This window comes from Pithys albifrons, chromosome 3, assembly GCF_047495875.1.
Source record: "Pithys albifrons albifrons isolate INPA30051 chromosome 3, PitAlb_v1, whole genome shotgun sequence".
In the NCBI taxonomy this organism is placed as follows: Eukaryota; Metazoa; Chordata; class Aves; order Passeriformes; family Thamnophilidae; genus Pithys; species Pithys albifrons.
The window spans coordinates 4053175-4080925 of NC_092460.1; the positions used below are offsets into that span (position 1 = coordinate 4053175).

The window sequence follows — 27751 nt, forward strand, 5'->3', positions numbered from 1 at the left end:
CATCAGACTTATTTCCCTTCTTTAAAGACCATCCAAGATCACACTGCTCTGTTCTGCCTTCTGAAACCAGACCTGTTGTACAGTGTTCTTACAGTTGTCCTGTTTCTGTCCTTGCTAAAGACTAATTGTAGCACAGAATTACAGAAGAGCCATCATTAAATACAGATTCAGGTTTTGAAAAATGCAATTGTGAAGTGTTTAACACACAAGAGGACTCATAATATGTTCTCAAATTTCTAATTGGTCATTACGGTCATTAAAGTCTGATATAATTCCCTTAACATAATCCACCCATTTTTAAATGGAATGTAGTTGGCATTAATCAGTAAGAAAGATTCAGTAATTAGCTGGGATCATCCTATGAACATGAAAACTCCTACTGGTGATTAAGCCTAAAGTTTACTGAAAAAATTCCAAGCCCAAATACTTCAGCACTGGAAAGTACCATTAGTATTTGGGAAAACTTGCAATATTTCCAGATAACCTTTTGCCCAGCTCATACAGTGCCTGAGGCTCGAACTGTGTGTGGGTACAGCACAAGACATGAATTGTACCAGAATCCTTATGCCTGAAGGGAAGGTACAGAGCAGACACAAATGATAAATAGCACGTGAGCCAGGCAGTATGGGCATGAAACTCAGCCTTCTTGGAATTTCCAGAAAATAGAGAAATTGGAAAAAATGCAAGAATTTCAGACACAGCAGCTCTGCCAGACTCTTACCTCTCATTTGCATCAGTCTAAGTGCTTGGTGCTAATTATACAACTGCAGAGGGAAAGAACTGGTTTGGAATTCCTAGCGGATTTCCAGTGGTTCCTGGAGACAGGAAAACTGTTCATTCCTCCAGGAAAGGTTTCCCATGCTTGCTTTTATGCTTTGGTGATGTGCATTTTCCATGTCTCAACACATATTTCTAGGAGTGCTCATAGCCTGGTGCCTTAACAAGGGAGCAGCACTGTGAGCACTTGGATCAGCAGCAGGTCTGGGCAGGGGCACTGGGTTATTTCAGAGCTGTGACAAGTGATGGAAAGGTGGAAATGTTTCTTCTTTACAGCAGAAGTGCATTGCTGCAGCTGCTGGTGCTGTAGATCAGGGCTTTTCAGGATAAACTCACTCAAAGTTGAACAGCTTTTCAGAGCCAACATGTGATTCAAACCATTTAGCACAGGCAGTTGTTCAATTTATCATATCTGAGAGTGCCAACGTTTTTATTAAAATTAACAAATAGGCACCTCATGGTAAACAGGGTGAAATTACTTTTTTTTGTAATTAGACTTCAGACAATATTAGATTATGTAGTTAAGGGAAAGGAACTTTGCCTCGAATTTCAAAGTGGTGAATATCAGTTTAATTCTGCTAATGGCAGTTAACACAGATGGCTAAAAAGAGTAATTATCTTCTTTAGCTTTCTGCCACCTGCCACAAATGAACTGTTTTCTTTAATTACTCTTAATCACACAAAACAGAACTTAAGTCCTGGTCACATACTGCAACTTAAGAGCAAGACTTCAACCCTAAACATGAGACTTAAGAAATCACCACCCTGACCAAGAGCACAATGTCAGTGTGTGCTGTGACACTTGGAAAGATTAAAAAGATTAATCCTTTCCCTTCCAGGCTGGAGTAACGTTTGCAGGATAATCATACACGTCCTGTGGCCTGATCCAAGTAATTCCCAGAGCAACCAAAAGGCTATATCTGCAGTAGCAGGAAAAGAAATCCACACAATTTCTTCCTGCTGAGACACTTTCTCCAACAAATGATCAGTTTTAAAAGCCACACAATCAAGTCTGCTCTGAAACAGTGACTTACTGAAGAACTCAAAGTTGTAGCATTAACTATACCTGACTGATGAGTAAAGCTTTTTAGATACCTGAAGATATGTTAACAGATTAAAAAATCCCATTTCCATTGGGGCAACATTTTAATTAAATCAGTGTTAGGCACTTAAAAATCCCAACATGACACCTTTTGGAAATTTCTGGCTGCATTATATTTTATAACAGCAATTCTTGCCTCCCACCATTCAGAAGTCATGTGTTTGTTGGAAGAACAGTAATTCTTCCCCTCTTCTTTACTGCTGTTCTTGATGACTGAACTAAACCCCACAAACTCAGATTCCACAGAAGAACTGAGAAGCCATCCCATTAGTTCTGCCTGCTGATCACCACATTAAATTGAAAAAGCACTAATGCAGATCCTGAGGTATAGATAGATCTTGGTGCTTAAGGGAAAGGAAAAAGCACCAAATTTAGTGTTCCATGAATTATGAAGTTGGTAACTCTCCATCATCATTTCCCCCTAATTTGTTAGAGAAAGTTCCCAACAGAATTTATACACAAGGTGGTACAAGGAAAACTAAGGTGGACAACACTTAATAAGAACTTTGTAAGTGAAAACCTACACCAAGCAGACAGTTTCACTCCCCAGTATAAAATGCTCTGCAGCAGAATTGATCTGTGCTGCATTCCACCTTCTAGAAAAATTATTCCATTATTTTGAAATTATATGAACTCATGAATACTGCAGTTTTTTCTGGTACACTTTGTATTTTTGAATGTGTAAGTGGCAGAGAGAAAGGACTTAGTTCAGAACCAGAGATCTGGAAAACAGTTTTAAGAAGCTTGTGTGTGTTCACCAATATAAGGATAAGTAGAGCCCCAGACCATGAAATTAGCACTGACTGAGAAATCCCACAGAAAAAGATCCCTGGACTTGATCTTTAAGGAAATTAATTAGCTATGACAATAATGTTGCACACCAGGGCTTTGCACTGTGCTCCAACTTGGTGAGAGTTTCTATTTCATAAATTCCTTTAACCATCCTGATTAGCACTTCTAAGAGAGCCTCAGCTGTAAGAAAAGTCCATGAGTAGGTGTGAGAAAGAAAAGGTCTGACAGCACCATTGCCCCTGTGTATTTATACCACAGCAGGGAAAGTTGGTCTATTAATAGTATTTACCTTTGTTATTTGGTAAATAGCAAACTATTATTGGGCAATTATAGTAAAGGTCAAGATCCACTTTCTTTTTTTTTCTCCTTTCATAATGATGCTTACTCTGTTTTTAGCTTCAGTTAAAAAGTGCTTTTCATAAAGTAATATAGGCAGCATCATTTGACTGTATCTGAGCTTATGGCACAGACTTAATTTAATGGTGAAAGATAAGAATTTTCAGTGGTGCTTGCTCAGGTGTCCTTAATAACATCCTGCTCCAGCTTTCACAGGGCTTTGTTATAATAATAATAATAACAATAAGGATTCATACAATGTGGCTGTTTTCATATAAATATTGTCCAAGTGACAATGGATTTTTATAATCAGCTCCAGCAGTGGCCAGAGAACACGCTGCTGGTGTGTTGGTGCTGGGGGTGCTCAGGGCTGCAGGAAATGAAAACAACTTCAGAGGGAGGAAAGATTAAATACAATCAATCCATCAAGGCTCGATAAGTAACGGGCTCGCAGGGTTTTAATGGACTAAATAGTGTAATGTGTTTGGTTTGGGAACCGCAGAGTTTAATCAAGTATTTTTACATTTTTAAACAGGAAATGGCCTTTTCTGCAAAGGATATACACATTTGCAGTGCATAAATCAGCTCCTGAGTCCCAGGATCCTGCTCTGATGGTCTTTACCATGCAATTAACTTTAACTCTTTTTTTGAGGGAACACCCAGTCATTCTGGCAGTGAAAGGTGATGTGATGAGTTGTTGCTGTTGTTTTTCCATCATTTTGTTCCATTCATGTTCCTGCCTCTGTGCTGCTGCCCTGACCCATTTCCAGGCAGTGGATCAGCAGCCACAGAGCCCATCCTGAAGTGAGGTTCGGGTGCCACCTGAGCAGCCCAGTGACGGCACAGCCATTCACCCCCCAGACCTGCACTGCATCCCTGGCAGACAGACACATCCCAAACACCACTGAGAGTCTCACCTTCAACCTCTCACCCTTTCCCAAAGTATGACTGTGTTGTGTTTAAGCCCAGCCTGCTCGGTCTGTGCCCAGTTTAAGCCCAACCTGCACAGTCTATGCCTGATTTAAGCCCAACCTGCACAGTCTATGCCTGATTTAAGCCCAGCCTGCTCGGTCTGTGCCCAGTTTAAGCCTCAGCCTGCTTGGTCTGTGCCTGGTTTAAGCCCAGCCTGCTTGGTCTGTGCCTGATTTAAGCCCAGCCTGCACAGTCTGTACCCAGTTTAAGCCCAGTCTGCTCAGTCTGTACCCAGTTTAAGCCCAGCCTGCTCAGTCTGTGCCCCACAGCCCTGCACGAGGAGTATCCCCAGCGTGGCTGCTGGGAAAGAGAAGAGGGAGACTCCCATCGAGGCTCCCAGCGTGGGGTTTATTTAACACTGTACAAATGTCAGGTTTATTTAACACAGCCCAGGTTTCAGGCAGGACAGAATGTAGATATGACAGCTGTCTTTTAAATTATGCAGAAGAACAAGCTGAGGACAAATACAGCCAAGCAGTGGGTTGTTATGTGAATCCATTGAATACAGCAATGGCTATTCTGTAGAAAACCCATGGCATAATTTTGCAATCAAATCAGGTAGAATTCAAGGTGCATGTACTTTCTGCCATGCTTGCCAGATATGATGATATAAACACATATTGCCAAGATAAAATATGCACACACACTCACAAACATAGATCTCTCATCTGAGATCACCAATAACTTATCCTTTGCCAAAATGAGATGGAAAATTGACAAAACATGTATAGTTAATATACCCACTCACAGACTACTTTTGAGAAATCCAGTTCATGCATTATACATTAAGCAACTGCACATGCATTGACAGATATTATGATGATGAAGGTGCCTGGCTTGTCAAAATAGAGGGGGCACATTAAAACACCATTGACTGACACCAGAACTGGGAGCCTTGAAGGACAGCTAGAGACTCAACCAGAAGGGAAAAAGAGTTCTGGGAATGCCATTCCCTCCAAAAAATCAGATGCCTCTGAGTGCAAATCCCCCAGTTTGCAAGGAGAGGATCCCCACAGACTTTTGGCCCCGCTACCTCCTGCATAAGAAATTTTTTCACTGTTAAAGCTTGAGTTTAGGAAAGTCTCTTTATCCAGAGTTGGATTTTTTCTCCTTTCCAATTTAAAACTCAATGTTACAGTGAGGGAGAAAAAGCAAATGTTTGAAACATTTTCAAGTAAACACTAAAACTAAAAAGAAAGTGTTTGAAACAAATGTTCTTGTTTAAGTGATGGAAAGGATTTTCTGAAGCATTAATTAAGGAAGACATGCTGGATACAGGAAAGTGCTCATGACTATACCTGTCATACTGTGTGGGAAAATAAAGGAAAAGTTGTGTTCCTTTCCTTTTAAGTAGAGCATGTTCTGCTTTAACACTCGGAGATGAAGGATGGGTGTAAAACTGCACATGAACAAGACACTGCTCTGCTGAACTGCTTGACAGAAATGCAAAATAATCCAACAAACTACTGGAGAAAAACAATCTAGCTGGGAATGCATCTTTGCTGAGATGCCAGGCTCTTGTTCCATAATGATGTTCCAATGTACAGACAGCTTTGTGTAGACAGCCCTCACAATAAAAATTGTAACCTGCTTGAATGTATTTAATAAAAATTATAACAGGAAAACAGATATGATTAATATCTCCCCAAAATCTTAAAAATTTTATTATTAAAAAAAACAGGAAATGCATGAAAAAACTGCACCCATGGGTGAGAGCATTAGACCTAATAAAACTTATTTTAGATTGCAACCTTCTTTGGTATCTTTTTTTTTCCATTGGTGTTTGTTTTCTGTTCATGTGCTTCTTAAGTCCTGTCCTCTGTTGGTATCGTGCCACCATGACCAAAGTGACAGACTTTTGTCTCTGCTGGATTAATCAGTGTGTTCTTTGATCCATAACATATGCTCCTAGTAGACATTTAGCATCAACATATTCGAGATTTGTGGTCTGGCAGTTCGGTGCCTGATGTTAACCCGGCTGAGAGACACTTTAGAGCATTTAATTTTATCTTTTTTTCTTTAATGGGATCTGCCTTTCATCCACAATAGAGCTTGAACAACAGAGAATATGTGATGTTAAAGATTTGGGTTGATGGCTTTGCTTTGGAGATAAATTCTTTTTGGCAGGGAGGAAGCACTGAGAGGCTGCCCAGACAAATACCAGCTCAGTTAGTAGGGCTTGATGCACATTTTAGGCACAGGGTTTGTGTGGTCAGGGGAGAGGGAGGACATGAGCTCCACAGCACCAATTCTGATGTCCTGGAGGTCTGTCCAAGACCTTGATGTGCTGACCTTATTCCAGGGACATAACCAGGCACCATGGACAGAAAACCAGGGTAGTCAGTGCAGTTACCAAAAACTGGGCTGTTGTGACTTAATCTTGAGAGGATTCTGTGGTGAGAGCCCAAAGTGTGTCTGCTGGGATGAAGCTTTATTTCCTCAAAGTGCTGTGTCTAACTGTGAATGTTGCATCAGAGGAAACAGTGCAGGGAAAAGAACAGAAGGAACGGGGTAACCCAAGATATTTTTCCTTTAGTATATCAATTAAATAAAGGATATCAATTAATGAGATTCAAACTGTTTAATTATTTTTCACTGAGAAGTGCAGCATGTGATTTATGGCTCAGCTACTCCTTTACTGATCATGCTGCTATAAAGGGCTACATAATATATGGCTTTCTACTATGTCATGCAGAGCTAGAAATGGCAAGTATAAAATGGGATTAACTGCCCTCAAAATAGTCTGGGCCTGAAATTATTTATACAAGGCTGATGTCAAAACTCCCTTTGACTTCAGAGGATGCTGAATTACCTTCTCATCCTCACCTTCTACTGCACACAGGCACATTCCTGTCCATGGCAGATCTGTGTTGGGCCCCAAAATACAATGTGTAATACAGAGCAGAGAGGATTTTTATTCTTTCTTTTTTAAACCATTGTCCTGCCATGAAGAATTAAACAGAAAATGAATGGGGAAACCAAATGTCAGCTGCTCCCTTAGACTTCAAGGTTCAGGAAACTGCTTAGTGGGAGTAGGAAGAGACTGGCAGGCTGAAATGTAAGAGAATAATTGCATTATAAGAAGATTATGGAAGATTATTTTTCTTGTGGGCCCCAGATTTCTACAAAAACAATCCTGAATTGCGTCCTGCGTGGCAGAATGAATTCCCCCATTCCTCCAAACGACAGGGCTTTATTAACTGTGTGTTCCTCTGGTGAGCAGAATTAAAAATGGGCTCACATTGCAAAAGGTTCCATGCATCTTTCTTTGCTTTGACAACGGGGAGCTTAATGTGATTAACAATGTGGCAGCTCATAGCAAGAAGAAAAATAATTGGGTTTTTTCAATATACAACCCCCCTAATAATTCAGAAATCAATATGCATCCTGGGAGAGTTCCCCCAGCGTTGGTTTGGGGAGCAGGGTGGCCTGCCTGCATTTCCCTGTCAGTGTGATGCTCCTGCAGCTCTGGATGGCCTGGCTTTCCTTCCTAATGTTTAACTATAACCACTGGGACTGGAATCAGAGCTCCTTGTGGCCTAGTATGAATATTAATAAGACACTGGGCCATGGAGTTCCTCGCTGATTTTGACAGTTTAAAGGATCAGTTAGTTAATTAGAAGATGACATGGCACATCGCATCCCTTGGCTCCATCCTGCCTTCTGTCTCCCTCTTTTCATTTTCATTTTTGACATGTTAGATTACATCATTACATGTAGTTTCACTTGTTAGCCACACCATGAAATGAGACTATTTTAAACTGTAATTATTGTGATTCCTCTCCTCTGCTAAGAACATGAAACTCAAAGAAAGCAGACAGCAACTTGAATTTCAAAGACTTAAGAATACATGGTTGGTAATTTATAACCTACTAACTACAGCCAATAAGCAGGAAAAAAATTAAGTAGCGCAGAAAATTGTGTTGATTGTTATACTGGCAACCAATTTAGTATTTAAAGTAGGCACCCCCCATCATCTAGGCTTTATTTGTGAGTTAATTAATGTTCTCATAGGTGTATTTCTCAGAAATCTCGAGTCTCTTTCCCCCAGCCATGAACTGATTGTGCCTCTGGCCCTGTAGTTTCAATCCAGGACATTCATACTTTTCACCATCCAAAACAAAGTCTGAGTTTTCTATCATCACCATAGTCACAACAGACAAAAGTAATTTGAATAAAAATCACAGCACTGCAAGAGGTCTCTCGTTTGGGGGAGTGTCAGGGGAGAATAAGGGTAGACAGGGAATAAGAAATGTCACTGAAATCCTATTCCTCATCTACTACTGATACCCCAAAATCGACAAACCACAACTCAGAACATAAAAATTTAAAATAACCTGCAAAGCTACAATCACACCATAAATCCTACAAACTTTCAGGTTCTGCATGCCAGAGTCAATCTGCAGTCAGCCTTCAGGACAAAAATTCTGGGCACATAATACAACTTTGGAAGAACCACAACCACTTATTTACCAGATAATCTCATTAATTGGTATTTGTCTTCTAAGTTACATTGTGTCTGTACAATTCTTATTAAGCACATTGTTCGTTTTCTGCAGAGAAAGACAAGTCTGTAGGAAAACTGGAATGCAGTTTCTGGATTGGGGAAATCCTGCAGCTCTGGGGCTTCACTAGAAATGACAAAATTAGTGGGTGGATGTGCCTTCAGACAGCAACAATCATTTCTGGGTTATTATTGCTGTTCATCACAGTGTCTGATTGCCTGTGCTCTTTGACATTTCTTTTATCAAATGTTTATATTTGTGTATTCATTTCAATAATGCCTGATCAATACTGGTTATCACAATTGTATTTTTTGAGGGAAGGGATTGCAGAGGAAGTACAGCTTGTGATAACTCAAAGCATTTAGCCAATACAATAACCTATGTAGGTAATTTATTTTTTTCATTAAGGTAAACATGTCACCTCCCATTGATTCACTGGGTTTCCCAAAAATACAGTGCTAATAACAGGTGGAAATCACTTCCATTGCCATTGAAGCTAAAGCTGGGAAATGTGACCTGGAGCAGGAACACAGCTGGGAATTGTGTGCCCTCCAACAGCTGTTAACAGTTGGATTTGATGATCTTAGGAGTGTTTTCCAACCTAAATGCTTCTATGCCTTCACTCTTTGAACTAGACTTCCTTGTTCAAGGTGAGTCACTTTAGGCAGGAAAAGTGTCCTTGTATCATAGAAGGGATTAATGACTTAAAGTGTCTTTTATCCAATCAGTGTTATTACAACAGGATTGACTCTATAATGAAACAAGAGATGAACCATTGCTGCAATTTCACAGGATGGTGAGATTATATTGTAAAGAGCATAAATAGAAACCAAATATGATGCCATATTGTTGGGGTGTTTCATACACCAAAAAACAGAAACCTGAACACCAGAGCTTTGATAGACCTGAGGCACCTTCTGTGCCTCCCATAGTTTCAAGATTACCTTGTGGTTGGTGCTGGGACAGCACAGGTGAATTCACAGCTTAGACAGAGCCTGGCTCTGGGATTCCAAACCACTCAGAGTCCCCACATCCCTCTGTTACTCTTCTCCTACCCCTCACACCTGATCTATTTTTACTGTACTTTTGCTGCAGCAGAGTCGACAGCGGCTGCACATTCCCAGCAGAGCCCTGTGGTCACTGCTCTCCCCTCTGTGTGCCCACAGTGGAATTAGTCACACACACCAGCTCTGGAGCTAATGCCAGTCTCCTTCAGTGGAAATACAGATTTCCCAACTTCAAAGACAGAAAGGAACACTTACATTTCCTTTGTTCCTGAAAGACTAAAATCCTGTTTCATTCAAGGTCTGCTCATCTCCTGGGTCTTTCCTGCATAGGAGCTCTAGCTGAGAATTTGCAATCACATCCCTCATTGTCCACCTGAACCTGGAAAGGAGGACAAAGGCAAACATATAAGCAACTCCTTTCATTTTGACTGTCATTTACCATTAATACTTAATATTCCCACAAACCCTTTTCATCAGATGGTTAATATAAAACCTAATGAACCGTAGATGGCATTCCTGTTTTGCTCTGTTTCAAATTAAATGTGCAGTAGTAAAAACTGAGAAATGAAAGTTAGTATCTTTTCAAATAGAAATGACTCAGAATTCTTAATATGAATACAGTAGCTAAAATACAAGAGTGAAGGCTGTGATCCTGAGCAGGTCTTGGCAGTTTCTGGCCATAGATTATTAAGCATTATTCAGCTGACCCTAAGGGGAGTTCATCTGGAGACATTAAGGTCAGAGACTAGAAGCATTTGGACACAGTCAAATGGATTTTACACCTTTGTATCTCTTTGACATTACTGTTTTCCTTCAGCAAACTGCCTAATATCAGATATATCCTACTGGATACCTTTCTAAATCACTTCAATTTTCTTTGTCCCTGGGCTACAGTTATATGATCAGGAGCCAAAGCTATCACAGCCTATGATATACTATTTTACTTGCTCGTTTGTATTAGAATGAACTTTATTAGCTTTTAGGCACGTGTCTATCAGTTTTAAAGATTAAGTATTATGTCAATAGTTTTTATGCAGCATTCAAGTACACCTAATCATTTTGGTGCTCTGAAATTAAGTGTATTATCACTTTTCCAGAAAATGTTATTTTGAAATGAACCTTCACCCAGAGCAGCCTATACTTACCAACACTCTCCCTCTGAAGTGATATTTAACAGCAAAATCAAAATAGGGATTGATGCTCTGCAAGTAATTTTAGATTTGAGAGTATGTGAGCCTTATAAACATAAGCGTGTAACTAACATTTGACTCCACACTTCTGCGCTTTCATTATCCACTTTCTTTCTTTAAATGTTCTTAATTTGCTATTGTATATTCTTGTAACTGCTAAAAATAACCAAAGCACTTTACCATGTAAAAACTGACAATTTGTACAAGCTGAAATTTGTCATTCTTCTTAAATAGAAGCTGTCCAGTTAAATAACCCGTAAAAAATTACAGAGATGAGCTTGGCTGTTGCAGCATCAAAAACAGGAACTCAAAGATGCTTTTTTTTTGTGAGGAAGCTGAGGTTTCAGCTGACATGGAAGGAGCTTTTAGAGCACAAATCCAGCCTATAATCAGATTTTCTCATTTCCTTGCCAGTTTTCCGTACTTTGGGGTTTGTGGTTGGTAGTGACTGCCTACGTTGTGTGGTGAACAGGAGGACAGACAGGGCTAGGCAGGGATCTGAGCTGAAGAACGGAGTGTGACCTGCCTCCGATCCCTTGGCTGGGGTTGGTGTGTCCCAGCTGGCAGATGGTGGTTCTGGAGCAGGTTATGCTTAGGTGAAAGAGCACTGCCTTTTGATTAGTTCATTCTCTGGCCTCAGGAGCTGAAACCCTGTTCCACCCACTTCCATCCCAGTGTCATCTCTGCAAACCCAGTGTGTGCACCCTCAGGTTCAGGGATCACCTTTTGTCTTAATCTTTGACCAAGACCTCTGGGCACTGCTGTAATCAACACCCAGAGAGGCAGCCCACGGGAGGAGGAGTTTTATGGTCCACAGGTCAGCCCTCAGCATCCCAATTCTCCCCCTCAGAAGGTCTCAGTGGCATATTAAACAGTTATTTACCCTATTCTGACCTCATCGTTCTGCTTCATGAGAGACTGAATTAACACAATGGCATTCCCCTCTCTACTGGCCTTGCAGTGCTTACAGGGATGGGGCTCTAATGCTCCTGAAATATCACTGTCTTTCTCAACTAGCATAAATTAAAGAGATACCAGACTCCTTAAAGAGCTTCGAGGACAGAACGGTTCCTTCAGCAGCTTAACAATAAGTATCATTTCATTTAAGTTGCTTCTGAGGATTGGAACTCTTTCAGAGATGCTAAGTGGAGCAAATAAGGATCTCAAGACTTCAACATTAACTGATGGGAATAAAGCCAAAGTTTTACATTTGCTTCACATCCTCCCTTGTGGTATGTTTTAGTTTAAATATTTTGGCTCAGTCTTGAAGCTTACAATGCATAGGCAGATTGCTATACCCACATGCAAAAAAAACCCCACTAGAATTGAGATCTTTTTGCTGTTATATTTGGAGTATGTATTTAATTATTGTGCCTGCACAATGCCATAGAAAATCCTGGTTTGCTTTCACATGTTCAACAAAGGACTTTTTTCAGAAGGGTATTTTTAAATTAGATCCACACTAATTACATGTATTATTAAGAATCTGATGCTTCACAGCTATCAGTGGGTTGTATTATTGAACATTTCCAAATAAACACAGGGAAACAGAACTCAGTCTGAACACATTCCCAGCAGAGGCATTTGAGCTTTAATAGAGGTAACCCAATGGCTATAATTAAAAAGCACCTTCACACACTTTGAAAAATCCCAGATACTTTAAAATATGGTTGTGTAACATAGTTTTCTTTTGCACTACTCTGTGTAACCATAACCTGTGCAGTTCCCTGACTTCTGTTTATCTAACACACCAATGTGAGAATTATTTATAAAGTCACAGCTGTTCTCCTTTCTAGCTTTTATTTCTCACAAGTCTTAAATATTTGTTAAAACAAGAAAAGTAATTAAACTATTGATATAACAAGCAAACATTTCCCATTTCACACTGCTTAAATAGGAATCATTTGTTTAAACAGGACTTGCTAAGTATATGTACAAAATATAATGTTAAACAGTTACTACTTACTAGGAAAGCCAACTTGCTTTTAAAGAAACAAAATAAACAATGCCAACCCATCATCACTGGTATCACAGGCAGCCACTCCAGCACCAGGAACTCCCAGCACCAAGGGATTGGTGTTTGGCCAGGTCTGTGCAGGAGCTGTGAGCCATCTGCTCCTCACACAAAGGACACGAGTTTATTCTTGCTGGTGGGAACTGCTGTCCAAGAGCCAACCCTTGGCAGCGTCAGTCCCTACCCTTGAAAAGCTGGCAGCAAGTGCTTTTTAGCCTTTTGAGTTCCCTAATAATGATCCCCTCCAGGGTGCAGGTCCCTCTTGAGTGCTTTATTTCTCTCTTTATCCTGATTCACCATCCCATGCAGACAGGCAGGACACCTGAAGTGCATCGGTCTCCTGTGGATTCCCCTTACCTGCCAACACCTGGCAGGCTTCATCATAGAATAAATCAAACCTTTAAACAGCAAAATTTACATTAGGTTTGTGGTTGCAAGCTGAGAGATTGTGAATTGCAACTAAGACACATACAAAAAGCAGCCTGTGGTCTGTGGCAGGATTCCCTCCTCACTGTGCCCCACCTGCAGCTTCCAGGGGGAGAGAGCAGCACCCTCCCCTCTGTGGTGGCCCATGCAGTCTGTCTGCTTCCCACCTTCCTCTGTTTCTTGGGAATTAGCTTTTGGACACAAAAGCAAATGTCTGATAGTCTGAGCCAGGTATGGTGGTGAAAGGGATTTTGCAGACTTGGTCAGTCGGGGAGCAGTAATCTAGATAAATGTTAATGAGGGCTCTTGCTGGCACCTTGTGTATTCAAAGGCTATTTCCATTGTTCCCAGTCAGCTGGCTCACTGGCTTCCCATTCAGCCTGGATTGCTGGCATTCAGCTGGGACCACTCTGACATTCACATTACACGTGATATAAGTCATCCACTCCTTACATTTTGTTAAGCTCATTATCTGTGGCACACGGGCCAGACCACACATGGCACATTGTTAACACATAGGACAGATCCCATAAGGAGCTGCCTTACATGCCAAAGGAGGCAGGTTACCTGCACCAGTTATAGCAGGCCTTGAGGAGGGTTCCTGCAAGGCACCTGTCCTGCCTCAGTATATATGTTATAAAACAAGTGTGGTCACATAATTAACACCCACCCCATCCCAGGCAGCTCACGTGCTCTTCCTGCCTGTCTGGGTCCAGCAGTGAGGAGCACTGAGAACATCTCTTTGTTCTTCATATCACTCCTCCAATCTCACAAAGAGCAGTTAGAGGATGGGGCTACCCTCATCAACCTTCTGGCATCACCCACTGAACTCGTTTATCACAGAAGTCTCATAGGAATTAAACTGAAAAGTTGTACCGACTTTGTGCTAAGAACTTGCAAACTGCAACAGCTCAGAAGTTGAGTGAATTTAGCAGATTTCACAGGGACAATGCAAACCATCCTGGTGCCAAACTTCACATTCCTGTATCAAATTATGTTGATACTAAAACACAAAGAAAATATATCCAAAATTTCTTAACATGAACAAACAACACGGAGTGGGTTTTTCTCCCTGTAATCTTACACTTGAAAATGACTGAAACACTTGGACTCAAGCGTACAATTAAAGGCAAAAGTCAACACTGGACAATGCCCAGAACACAAGTTTGCAGCCCAAATGTTTAAAGTTTGGCAGAGTACTGTGAAAACTTGTCTATATTATTAACCTGAGGCAGTGCTACCATTTTACCAATGGGATGAATAGGGAAATACGAACGACACTGCAATAATGGAAACCATTTCCAGTGAGATGAGCACTGGCCTGGCTGCCAGAGCAGTTTATTTGCCAGAGCAACAGTACCACAAAGCCACCAGCCCCTCTGAGCCAGGCTTTGCTGCTGAGCCCCACACTGGGGCTGCGTCAGCTGAAGAATCCCAAACATCACATTTATGGGACCCTCCACTCGTACATCAAAACAAGTCCTCTGCTGGGCTCACTCTCCTGGCCTGATTTACGGATTATCTCTTGGAATCAGATGAAACATTATCTCATGCAATCTTATCATGTTGCTATAGGGAAATAACAAATAGGTGCGTTTCCGTTGAAACTGGAAATTAAATATCCCGCATGTTTCTGGTTTCTTTCTAAGCAGATCCAGCTGCGTGTTGTTTCTAAAAAAAAATAATTCCTGACTGACATCAGCCACGTGAATAGAACAATAATATTTAAATAGCATCTAGTATTCAAGAAGCAACTTAATTGCATTAAAAATAAAAAAAATGGATGATATATTTTTGGAAGTTTTACCTTAAGTTGCTTAATTAAATTACATAACCAAAATTATCTAATCAAAGCCATAAACTTTTCTACAATTTCCACAGGGTTTTTTTTTCCTTCAATTCAGTTATCATCATCATCTTTTTCTGCTTTTAGAGAACACTAGTTCCCTATGCAAGAACCTTTCCAGTTGTTCAAGATCCACAGTCACTGACTGTCAACCAACTTTGGAAAAGTTGTGGAGTGTGACTGGCATATCTAAGCAGGGATGGCCTGAATCATTCGTCAGCCTTGAGGGCAGCACTACCTCTGTCTTGCTCTAAATTTGCAAGGTCTACCAGCATCACAGCAGTTATCAGGGAAACAGCACGGTACAGCCCAGGAATGGAATCCCTTCCTGCTTTCAGGAGTTTGGCAGAGATTTCAATCATGGATGGAGTTGGAAGGGATCTCTGGAGATCAGCCAGTCCAACCCCCTTGCCAAAGTTGCACAGATTCACATCCAGGTGGGTTATGAACATCCCCAGAGAAGGAGACTCCACAACCTCTCTGGGCAGCCCATTCCAGGGCTCTGTGACTGCCAAAGTGAAGGTTTTCCTCATATTCAAATAGAACTCTCAGTGTTCCAGTTTGTGCCCATTGTCCATTGTCCTGTCACTTGACACCACTGAAATGAGGTCTCCCTTCTTTCTTTTCCTGTAGGCAGGCAGATTTTGCTAAAAAAATAAAGTCTCAGAGTCAAGGGACCCATTCTTATCAGTCTTCATTTACTAAAGTTGTACTAAAACCTGGACACTACCAACTGCATTGCAGTAACTTAATATTTAATGCAAACTGGGAGTCAGTACAATTGTAGTAAGAGCTGAGTATCCTACAAAGTACCTACAGCAAGCACCTGTGTACAGAGTTTGGACAGAAAAGATGATCCTTGCACAATATTCCCATTGTGATCCACAGAAACTCGCTAAGCAAATGCTCAGAAACCAGTTGGATAACCACAGCACGGGCTCCAGGCTCTGCCATGCAATTCTTGGGTTGGAATAGACCTTTGGTCTCATTCCTGGCTATTCTGTCATCTTCTTTATAGCAGAATGAATTGAAATAAGGTTATAAAAATGCACACCCTCTGAATGCTTAAACAACTGGGAAAATTGCGCTCAATCCACACTTGTAACACAAGGTAGTGTTTCCCACAGACTGGAAAATATCCATAAAGCCTCTGACTTATGAGTACTTTTCTAGCTCATTGGGCAGTTCACTGATGTTTTATCCTCTACATCTATGGCACAGGTTTAATGTGGATCTCAGCACTCAAATGCTGAGTGGTCATAAATGCCATGCTTATTTTATTGTATATATTTTTATAATCTCATAAAGTTTGTATTTCTAATACAGCCAAGAATATGGGAACCTGTCATTTACACCATTCGAAGACACAATGAGAGTCAGGAGAATAGATGACCATTTTTCCCTTGGAATACATATTAATCGAAAGCTAATCTATATGAATACAAAGCATTCTTTTGTGTTGTTTCTTTTTCTTTTTTCCCCTAAATCCTCATACATTCTCATATCTCTTCTTTGCTTTGTAGCCAGGTCCTGAGGCTGTGTGTAGGCTTTGAGGGACAGAGATGCTTTTCTCTGTTGCGGTTGTTAAACACCCAGTCCAGTCAGCTCCTGCTATAAAACTGAGGCTCTCAAATAGCACCACAATCCGAGGGAAATAAATGCTGCTGAGCATATTCAACTTTGCCATGGCTGAGTTTTGCACCATTCATTTCATTGTGCCTTACATTTAAACTGCTTAAATATGGTAAGAATTATCCTGGGGGACCGTAGTAAGACGTAGTCGTGTTTATTTGTAATTGCTACAAAATGGTTTACAAAATTGTTAGTGTCCTTTATTACGCCTGCTACTGAAGCACTTGCCTGTTAATTAGAGAAATTTCAGCTGTCATAGCTGGCAATTATAGCTTGTGTATCACTGTTGTTATGAATAGTCAATGAGCGCTGATTAATATGCATGAGGAGCAGTATATAGCGAGTGGCTGTGTAGGGAGAGCGGCAGAGGGAGGCGCAGGGGATGCCGAGCACTGCCGGGGAAGGAGCAGAGCGCCGGGAGAGGCTCCGCAGCATCAGCAGTGTGCGGGGTGCGGGTCCCGCCGCCTCCCCCGGGGGTGCCGAGGGGATCGATGTGTGCGGGCTGACAGCGCTCGGGGCTGCGGGGGAGAGTTCTGCCGCTTTGACTGAAACATGGGATGCAGTTTGTGCACTCTGCAGAAGCAGGAGGAGCAGTACAAGTTACTGTATGAAGTTTGTCAGGTAAAGAGCTGCGTTTCGTTTCTCTTTGAGGGCTGGGAGCACAGCAGGAAAGCTGGAATGCCAAAAGCTGATGATATAAGTGGAAATGAAAGGGGGTTTGCCTTGTTTGATATGGGTATGATAATTATGAATTTATTATGTTCCTTCCCATTTACACTTGCAGGACATCAAATATTTAAATGTAGCTATTATACGGCAAACTTTTATACATAATATATATAATGTATAAGCTATTAAACCTCAAACTTTTATACATAATATATATAATGTATAACTTTTTATACATAATGTAAATGCATAACTTTTTATGCATTTATTTCTTTATATATTATACATTCAAAACTTTCATCACAAAACAAGACTTTTACTCATTTCTCTAGTGTAGATTAGATAGAATTTCTTGACAAGGATCGTGCCTTGGTCAGACACTGTTTACACAAGTTAGGAAAGATGCACAAGGAATATTTTGTACCTGTTTAGAAGTACCTACAACCACTGGTTTCTGTGCTGTGCATTCTCTAGTGCTCAGTCCGCTCTCTAAGTGCCTGTTCCTGTCAATGTAAGTTTAAGTTTAGTTGTTTGGGTTTTGCACCTTGGTGTGTAAAAATCCCAGTTAACAGACACTTAGATTTGACGGCTCATTGAAATTACTGCCCTGCAGGTCTTTATGCACTGAATTGCTCATATTAAGCTTCTGAGAAGTTTTTTCTAAAATGTAGTAATACATCCATCCCTATTACAAAGATGTGCTTTTGTGTTTCTGCTTTTCCTTCTGAAATGTCTTACTCTGGCACATCTGAAGTACGATTTGGACCAAGAGGGTGGGATGGAACCATGCAAAGCGATGGCCAGGTGTTCTAGAATGTATTCCTGCAGAATATGAACCTTTGGAAATACTCACAGGCTTTTCTGTGTACTCACAGTAAACACTGAAATGGTGAAGTGGGTTGTCTATGGAAAGGCTCTGGATAAACAGAAACTATCCAGACCCTTCGAGCTGTACTTTTATCCCCTTGCCACTGCCATTCCTGAGGTGGTTTAGAGTAAGTGACAATTGCTGGGTGACATTCCAAGCGCTGCCGTGTTCCACGCTGCCGGCAGAGGGAATTGCTCAGCACTCCCGTATCCTGCTACCTTCCCACCTGCAGCTGATCCCAGACACTGATGTCACTGACAACAAAGTGAATAAAAGATGTGGGCTGTATGTTTTGCTAGTAGGGAAGTGATTAAATTTTAACCACATAGTTCTGATCTAATTCTCGCTTGCTCACCCAAAGGACGCTGACGCCTTGTGGAGTAAAAAAAAAACTTGTGGGAACAAATAGAAAGACATGTTGACTGTCATTTCTATTTATACCAGCACACTTCCACTAAGCTGCTGTGCATGTGATAGGGGGAAGAATTTTAGAGAGAGGCAATCAGATTTCTCAGACCCTGTTCTGTGCTGAGCACTAGTCCCAGATGCTGTGAGAGGACACCTGGGACAGGTGTGGTTTGTGTGACTCCTCCACTCAGATCAAGCAGTGGTTGTGGTCATAGTTCATTATCTCCCAAGATCACCAAGTTTTGATGGGTTTGAGGACTATCAGTGAGTCCCATTCAGGAGTGCAACAACCTGGAGAACCTGAGACAGCACCAGATGATGAACGTTGTGATTGCTTAGGAAGCTTGCTCAGTTTTTGTAGAGAAAGGAAAGTGGCAGAGAACCTTTGCAACTTACTGACATCTCCCAACAGATGCAGGACAGCATTCTTTAAATACATGTCCTTAAATCAGTCCCAGGAACAGTCCCCCTGATATCTGAGATGACTGAACTATCTGGTACTGGCTGCAGGTGCAGATCCCTGGCAGGAGTTTGGATTTAGAAATCAACCTGCAAAGTGCTGCAGCCTGGGTTCAGCAGTGTGTGAGAACTGTGCCCTGCACTTCTGATTAACTTCAAGGCTGAAAGTCCTTGGGGAGACACTTCTGGAACACCCTTGGTTTCTACAGAAGTGAAAGGTGCATGTAATCCTTTAAAACTGGGATTTCTAACATAGTAAAACCTGAGTTATTTAAGACTATAATCCCTGATTATTCTAGAATAAAAATAACTGTGCAAAATTATTTTAACGGGACTACTTTGATTTCTCTGTTTCACAAGATAGGAGGGAGGGAATTCTATAGCTTGTGGAGCACATCCAGATAATTATATGTCCCTGTAGCTATAAAAATATGTCCTCACGTAACCTACACATAAGAGCAATCACTTAAAATTTAATGGTGAGGGAGATGAAGGATCATCATTGAAAATTACAGAATATAGAAGTTTCAAGATATGCCAACAGTAGAAAATGCTTCGTACAGTGTTTTGATTTTGTGTCATCCCTCCAACTGTAATATCGTGATAAGATGACATTGCCATTTAAAAAGTCTAAGTTAGGTAAAATTTGCATAACTTAGTATTAGGGAATATTAAGCATTGTTACAAATAAATCCTCTTAGCCTTTTTGTTTAAAAGTTCATGACTCTGAGATGCAGGAATTCAGAAAACACTTGAAAGAATTAATAATAGTACATAACTTCACTTTCTCTATTATTCCAAGAGCTTTAGTGTGGCTGGGAAATTAATGCTTCAATAAATTACAATTCCAGAAGGTCCGGCACGGCTGGCTCCGTAAGTCCTCGTAACAGTGAGCACAAAGAGGATCAAATATACCAGGGCTCAGGCTTTATCCCTTCCTCATCCATAGATAATTCAAAGAGATCCTCTTCATTAAGGGCTTTGGCACATTGCCTACAATTTCTTTTTGGGCCGCTCTGAGCTTAATGATGCAGAACAATGGTCTTCCCTCTTGTTGAACACTTACCTTATTGTACCTTTAATCACATCATAAAAACCAAATTAAGGCACCTCATCATTATAGGCTGTTGTAGCTGTGCATATCAATGCTTTGGGGGACCAACACAAAGGGGACTGGCAGCCTGGAATCCAATGAGTGTGCTCCTGGCACACTCGGGATGTGTCTCCTGTGTTAGGTGTATCCTGAGCTTTACTTCCCATTGCATGCAGCACAGGAAATGCAGTGATTATATGCCAGTAGATGTTGGGTTTCTGGTTAAATGGAAATCTTCAGAACATTTTAAGGTTGTGAAAATGGAGGGATAACGGGGAAGAAAGAAAACTAGAATATTGGGAGGGTGTTTTACTCCAGTTTTCCAACATGCTTTACTGAACAATAACAGAAATATGGGCTTTTTCCCCTTGTAGAAAAATTCCTGAGGGACCACAAAGCAACCTCCATTGGAGAAACTTGCAGAAGAATGAGTCATCTGAGATAAAGTTGTGGTGTTTGTAAAATAAACTAAAATAAGATTTAAGCTCTTAGTTTAACAAACTTTCTCAGTACCTATTTCACACTTAGCAGGTTACACATAGTTTGGGAGGTAAACACACAGCAAAATAATTTCCAATATGAACACAGTATTATATAGAATCATCATAGAATGGTTTGGCTTGGAAGGGGCCTTAAAGATCATCTTATTCCAATCCCACTGCCGTGGGCAGGGACACCTTCCACTAGAAGAATTTCCAAGGATGTGAACAGAGAATTTTAAATCACAGATGACACTGAACTGCATGGGCAACACTCAGAGCTTTTTGCCTGGGATTTAAGATGATGGAGTTCATCCAGTTCTCACACTGGGAAGGTATCACATAAACAGCCCATCAAAACTGGCACTTCCAGCTCAAACCATAAGTGAGTATGGAGACTAATCCCTTGCTCCAGGCTGTCCCTCCAGAAGAAGGACAGAAATGCTGGCAGGAAACAAGCTCATGTTGCCACTGCCCTTGGTTCAGACAAGCTGAGGTCAGAAGATTCCTGCTCTGTGATTGTTGAGCTGGCACCTTCACAAATACTAAAGTTCATATATAAATAAACAGTTGTTGCAATGACCTTTTGGCGTTTCGGTAACTTGAAAGCCCCACTCACATGGCCTGGCATGGCCCTGGGACAAGGAGAAATGACAGTGGTGGGAAAAACAATGGTGGGCAAGCTGGATCTGTCCTTTAAACTAGACTGGGATGTGATGCAGCCAAAGTTATATAAGCACCAAGGTCAGCTACAAATTGCTGCGCTAATGAGAGGTCAACAGTGATGAGGAACAAACCAACACTATGTTCCATTGGCAGCTTCCAGCAGCATCACTTGCAAGGAGACTGTTCTCCAGCAGAACTCACACAAAAACTGGTTGCACTGAGCTGATCACCAGTGCAATTCCCTTCTCCATCAGAATTCCATTCGCATGTTTAGACTTGCAAAAGGGAGCCTAAAGCAATCAATCGTTAAGAAAGTCTGATTCAAGGAAACAGTCTAACTAGACTTAAACCTACTGAGCAATGATGTTATCCTAAATCAGGGCCAAAATGAAGCTTGCCAAAATACACATTCAGCTCAGGAAAAAAAAAACTAATCAAAACTGTAAGATTTAGAAAACAGAAATAATTGCCTCTGTTCGTACGCTTTTCACACCCTCAAATTTAATTGGGCAGCCAGAGAATTAGTTGCTCTACATTTCAGTAGTTTTCCATGCTAAGACCAAAGTAGTTGTGCCAATTATAGGAAACTGCTCTACTTGAGATACAGTGTATGGCTTCATGTGCTCTGGATGTGCAGCCTGTGCTGCAGCTGAAATTAAGACAAGTGCTGAAGTTCTGTTCTGTCACTTCACTACCATTAAACTTGACCTCAATAACAGTTGTGAACCTATCACACTTACTTCAAAGTAGGTATGTGTTTGCTTAAACAAGATGTTAATTCCAAGGGCTTTGTTCTAGACAGGGTTTTCTACTGCTAAATTAGTTCAGCTGTAGAAAAACTCTGCTTGACAGACTGGAGACTCATAATCTTCAGAAAACTGCCCTTTAATGATCATGGCGCCTGTCTGTGGCTCACAAGTCCCCTTTCCTAATTAGACATTTACCAGAAACTGGCAATTGAAATTTTCCTCTTCACTTGATGATGAATAATGCAATGCCTCTGTTAGAATTTCTCTGGAAGAATATCCCTTATTGTAAAGTTAAAGAAATATTTTGCCCATTAAAGAAAGACAAACAAGATGTGATATAAAATAAATAAGTGACAAATGGTCACCTGTGGTATAAATGGATAATTTGACCTACTCTGCACATGAAATATCTTAATGCTTCATAATCTTCCTAAAATCTATGGTGCCTTTCTTCTTTACATTGGACAGATAAAATGCTTTAGCCATAGCATGGATTTGTTTGGATTTTTAAAAAGTGATAAATGATTGAAAGGATGAGTTTTGTAATGCTTTACACTTACACATCTGTTTAATCCTATGAAGCAGGTGGCAAGAAATCACAAGGGAGAAGGCACCAGGGACGGTCACTCTGGGCTTTACTGTCACATGTCAGACATGGGCTGGGAAAAAGGAAACATATGGAGTAGTGAAAAAGTGCAGATTTAATAAATGTGTTTTGTTGTGTTGATTAATAATGGAACAAAAGGTCAGGCTTCATTTTCACCAGGACAGGAGAACTCTACAGTTACACGTGCACTGGGATTGGTCCTTGCAGAGACTTGGCGGGTAAATGGGAGCAGATCCAGCTGGCCCTGCTGAACTTGGTTACAAGTCAGGGATTTGACAGGAGAGGGGCAGAGTAAATAATATCAAATACATATAAACTTCAAACCATACTACAATATTCACTGCTTTGGTCAGTGATTATTGAAGGAAAGCTTCCTACTAACACAGAATATCTTCAGGCAAAAAAAGCCAGACACCACCATCCAAAACACAAAGGGTCACAGTCATGGCAGAGTTTTCTTCCTTGTGTCCATACAGTGATAATCCTGCACAGGGACACGTGGGGGATTGGTCACATTGTCCACTGGCACAGGAACTGGGTATTTCATTTTATTTATAATTACTGAAACACCTCCTGGCTTTACACTGAGACACCTCCTTAGCTGAGGTCACACCATGTCTCAAACACTACGGTCAGATCCATCAGATTCCTTGGGAACACCTGGGAAGTAAATGTTCCCTTCACAGAAGGAGTAATTGTGTGCTCAACCTAAAACCATGTTTGGCTTATACATTTTATGGATCATGTGCATTTACACTGAGTAATCACTCAACACCCATTCACAGTTACCACAGTTACCATTCACAGAACCCACAAGGAGGGACTGAGAGGATGGACTTAAAAACTACAGACAGTGAACGACAGTGCAGAAATGAGAATACTGGGAATTAGAATGGTCTTAAAAATGGTGTCTAGGAGATGGTCTTGTGTGACCTCAGGCAGATCACTAACTTGTTCCATTTTCTCATCTGTGCAATATTCCTTTTGTCTGTCTGCTTGGAGCAGCTCTCCAGAGGCTTTTGGTGTGTGTTTGCATAGTCTGATATGCTACTAAAATAATTACCATTTGAAGGCCTGGTCTGTGCACACCTTGTGCTACTCTGATTTTAATTGAGGTATGATGATAACTATTGCTGTACTGATCCATGTGAGCTGTGGGTGCTGGAAGGCCAGAGCAGGGGAAAGCTCCCTCCAGGTCTGTCTTACTCTTGGGCCATTCTCAAAGCACCCTCTGCATGGCCCTGTGAGAAGAAGGTGCTGCTCTGCAGGGACTTCTGCTCTGATTCAGTACAAGAACTGGTTTCTCATGTTACTCCAATTTAGCTTGACATAGATAGAGAATACACAGCTTTTTTTAAAAGTCATCATTCATAAAAATCTGTACTTTGCTGCAGTAAATTAATACCTTGACATAAGATTTGCCTCTTGGGAGGAGCACATGTGAAAAAGATAAGACCATTTCTGAGGTGCCACACTGGAGGTGCAGTGCTAGAGGTGGGCAAAGCCAACGGGTGTGAGAAAATGGGTAATTGCACTTGCTGAATCACAGTCCTTAGTAATTCCTGATTATTTATGGCTATCATTTGTACCTCACTCACAGACACCATTGATTGGCTCCCTCTGGGTCAGGCTGCTGAAATGGCAGAAAGAGTCATTAAAAGGGGAGGCCTGAAAACTTCTGTGTTTTAGATGGACCTGAGTTATCAAGCCATGAACAGATACAAAAAGGATCACTCTTAAAAAAAATACGAAAAAAATATTTCTGCCCTGGTATAAACTCATTTAACATGATTAATGCATATTTAAGAAAAAAGGGCTGCAACTAAATTTGCTTTTAGGGAAAGCACAGGAGTCTCAGAAGCCCCAGCATTGCTCTAAATATGTTTTCAATGAAGCAAATGATAAAATTCCCTGAGGTTTTATTTTCAGTTGTGATCCACAGGAGCAAAGCCTGAGAACTCAACCAAGAGCAGGCACATTTTAGTATGCTACAGACAGTACTAGTGCTGCCCTGTTAATACTTAAATGTGCTAATTACTAGCAAAATAAAAATTCCTTTATTTCCAGGGTCTTTCTCCCAAGATTTTCCATTTGCAAGTTAACAGTTTAGAGAACAAATGTATTCTGTGCTCTCAAGTAAAAGAATTTTGCCTTGGTCTTAACTATTTTGTCATGGATGGCTCACAAGGCAGAAGGGAAATGCACACACATGGAAACAGTCTATTACTAAACAATATAATTCTGGGGTTTTGAAAGAGAAGGAGACTGTACATATGAGGGAAATAAAAGAGGGATTAAATGGAGCTGCAAGAAGAATTAACCTATATTTCGAACCTTCTTTCTCCAATTCCTGAGGAAAAGGGGGTTTAGAAAATGGGCTTTTTGCTGCTCTAGCTTCTATAAAAATCTTTAAAGTTGTGCTGCTTTTTCTTAATATGCAGACTTCTTAAGAACGTGCTAAAGAAGTGAATCAGACCATAAAGAGTGTTTTAAATGGAGCACAGACTCTGTAGTCTAACAGAACTAGCATTTTTATAGGGCACTTCCCAAGGATTTGCATGAATTTCTACAAAGAAAAGCTGCTTACTCATTCTTAAACAGAAAAAGTTTTTTCTCTGTGACATTTGTGAGCCATAGAAGAGCCAACAAGCCATACAATGCATGCAAATGTTTGCCATTCATGGCATTAAACCCACAGAACTCAGTCTAACTTGATGGAAAAAAATAATTTTATTTTACTGAAACGTTTCTAGTTTCTTCTGTGTACTACCAACATCCAGCAAACAATGTTATACCATTTCAGCAAAAATAAAGTACTAAATAATTATAACTACATTCAGTAAACTCTGATGCACAGGGATTTTCTGGCTTTCTCATCCTTTCAGTAACTACTTCCACCAGTGTCCAAAACTTCATCTGTACTATTGCAAATGATGTTTGCTCATTCCTGAATGCAGAATTCCTCTCCTGCATTCACTGAGCATCCTCCCCTCATTCCCTTGTGCCAGTCCCTTCCTCGCACAGCCCTGTCCTGGTGCCCCTGGAAAAGATACTAAGAATTGGTGGCAACCAGGAGAAAATTTTGTCCATGTAAACAAGTGACATATTTTTATATCCCCGAAAGCTTCTTATTTATGCCTGTCATTAGAAATGGCAATTAATTAGTCTTCTCTACCCTCCCAGAGAAATAAAACATGTAAATCACTTACCTTGCTAAATAATTAAACAGCAGCTATTGGTAAAATGACATTTATGTAATAGTCCAACTGTGTACTATCTTGCCTCATATCTCAAACAAAAATAAGAGTGTGTTTTCTAGTAACAAGGAACAATTCTGTCATCTCAGTCTTGGCTGCAAACTCCCTTTGATTTTACAGGAGGTCCGGTCCAGCCTTGTCCTCACAGCACGAAGGCTGGAGGGCTCCAGCCTCCCAACCCTGTGCCAATCCTGACCTCAGGAAGATTTGGCTGGAAATTAACATTTAAACAGTGGCACTTGGCTCAGCAATTGCTGGGGGATCCCAAACCTCTCAATAGAATAATTGTGAAGGTAATAGCACATGTGTACAGTATAAAACATGAGAAAGTCTGTCCTTGCAAAAGGTATTTCACTGTGACATACCCAGAATTAATAGAGGAAGGAGATGTCAACAGGAAGGATGCCAAATGCCTCACAGAGCTCTGACAGAGAGAAGCTGTTGTATATCCAATACCTTGCACACTTGCAGCACTGGAAAACCATATGGAAAGCCATGTCCTAGCAAGGTGGTGCAAATTCTTTACATCCCTAAAGAGACATTTGGTTTTCTCATGGGGTTTTTTTTTCCTTTTCTCCTTCTTGAGGAGAACATCACTGACCACAAATCATCACTGAGTTGTTCTTTCCCCCTTTCCAGTGGCCATGGCTACTGTGGCATCCTGTTCTCCATCACGGATGTGAATCCAGGATTGGATGACCCAGGCTCACGTTATGGTCCATCTGAGAAGCTGCTCAATATGTAGCTCCCAACATGAGAGAGATTTGGAAACAGACTCAGGAAGGCTCTTGGGTCTTACCAACACTACACCCCACAAGGTCCTACTGCCCATTTTACTCTTTTATGTCCAAGTCAGCACTCAAACTTTTCCAACATTTTACATGGTTCTTAGAATTGAATCTTAAACTATGGTCACACTGTATTTATTTGTTATGTTCACACCTCCTAAACTGTCCTCATCACACACTCCTAACTGTCCCATCAGTTCCACCTGATGTTTAGGATTCAACAGTGAAGTCCATTTGCTGCTTCCATTTGGGGCCAGATAGAGCATGTCAGTTATTTTCTGTCTTACTTTCTCTCTTTCTTTCTGGACAGGATAATGTCATGTTTATCTATAGATTTTTTGCTGCCTGTACAATGCAGATTTTAAGTGGCATCCTCTCTGCAGCCTACTTTTGTGCAGAATATAACATGCAGTATATACTATAAATTAATACTACAAATACTATCCTATTTCATAATAATTAAATGGCTTCAATTAAAAAATTCAAGGATACATTCCTTATTTACTGTCTGATCTTAATTTAAAATATGTACCTCCATGTCTCATGCAGTGGTTAAGCATATCTGGCTCCACCACAAATTTCATCAGGGTCCATTCAGCTCAGTTTAACTCCAGACACTGCAGTTTAACTACAGCTTTCTCCACATTCAGGATATTCCCAATGCTAAGAAGGTCCAAAAGCTCAGCTTTTCACCATTTCAGACAAGTTAATTTATCCATCTTTTGTGCCATGAAAGATCCCATTGTCTCTGTCACATGGCATGTTCCTAAGAAATTATGCATATTTGTAGTTTTTGGCAGCCTTCTGAAGCATTCATATGCATGAATTTTTTTTTCTGTGTTATTTCAGATGTAACTATAAGAAAAAAAATTTGCTGAGCCCAATTCAGCAGCATTAGGAATAAAATCTGTGACTATAAAGCCATTTTTTTAACAAAGCAAAGCTGTACAGAAATGTTTATAGGCTTTTAAGCACTGGCAGTAATTGTTTGTCAATTGTGAAAAATTTTCAATATAGAAACTAAACATCTTGGTATCACCTATCTGCTAGACTCAAGATTACCCACAAGTAACTAACTCTGCACAGACACCAGAAATCAAACCATTGAA

The 27751-nt window shown here is 40.7% G+C and overlaps 1 protein-coding gene across 2 annotated transcripts in view; it reads left to right on the forward strand.

Moving 5' to 3' along the window:
- PDZRN3 (PDZ domain containing ring finger 3) overlaps positions 1-27751 on the forward strand; it is a 136431-nt gene that overhangs the window by 89433 nt on the left and 19247 nt on the right. Inside the window, exon 1 of one of the 2 annotated variants that reach the window (XM_071550222.1) lies at positions 16980-17220. The exons of the other annotated variant lie outside the window; for it this stretch is intronic. Within the exon in view, the coding sequence (XP_071406323.1) occupies positions 17152-17220 (69 nt within the window). The 5' untranslated portion in view covers positions 16980-17151. Of the gene's footprint in view, positions 1-16979; positions 17221-27751 lie in introns of those variants that run through there. 2 annotated transcript variants of the gene reach the window in all.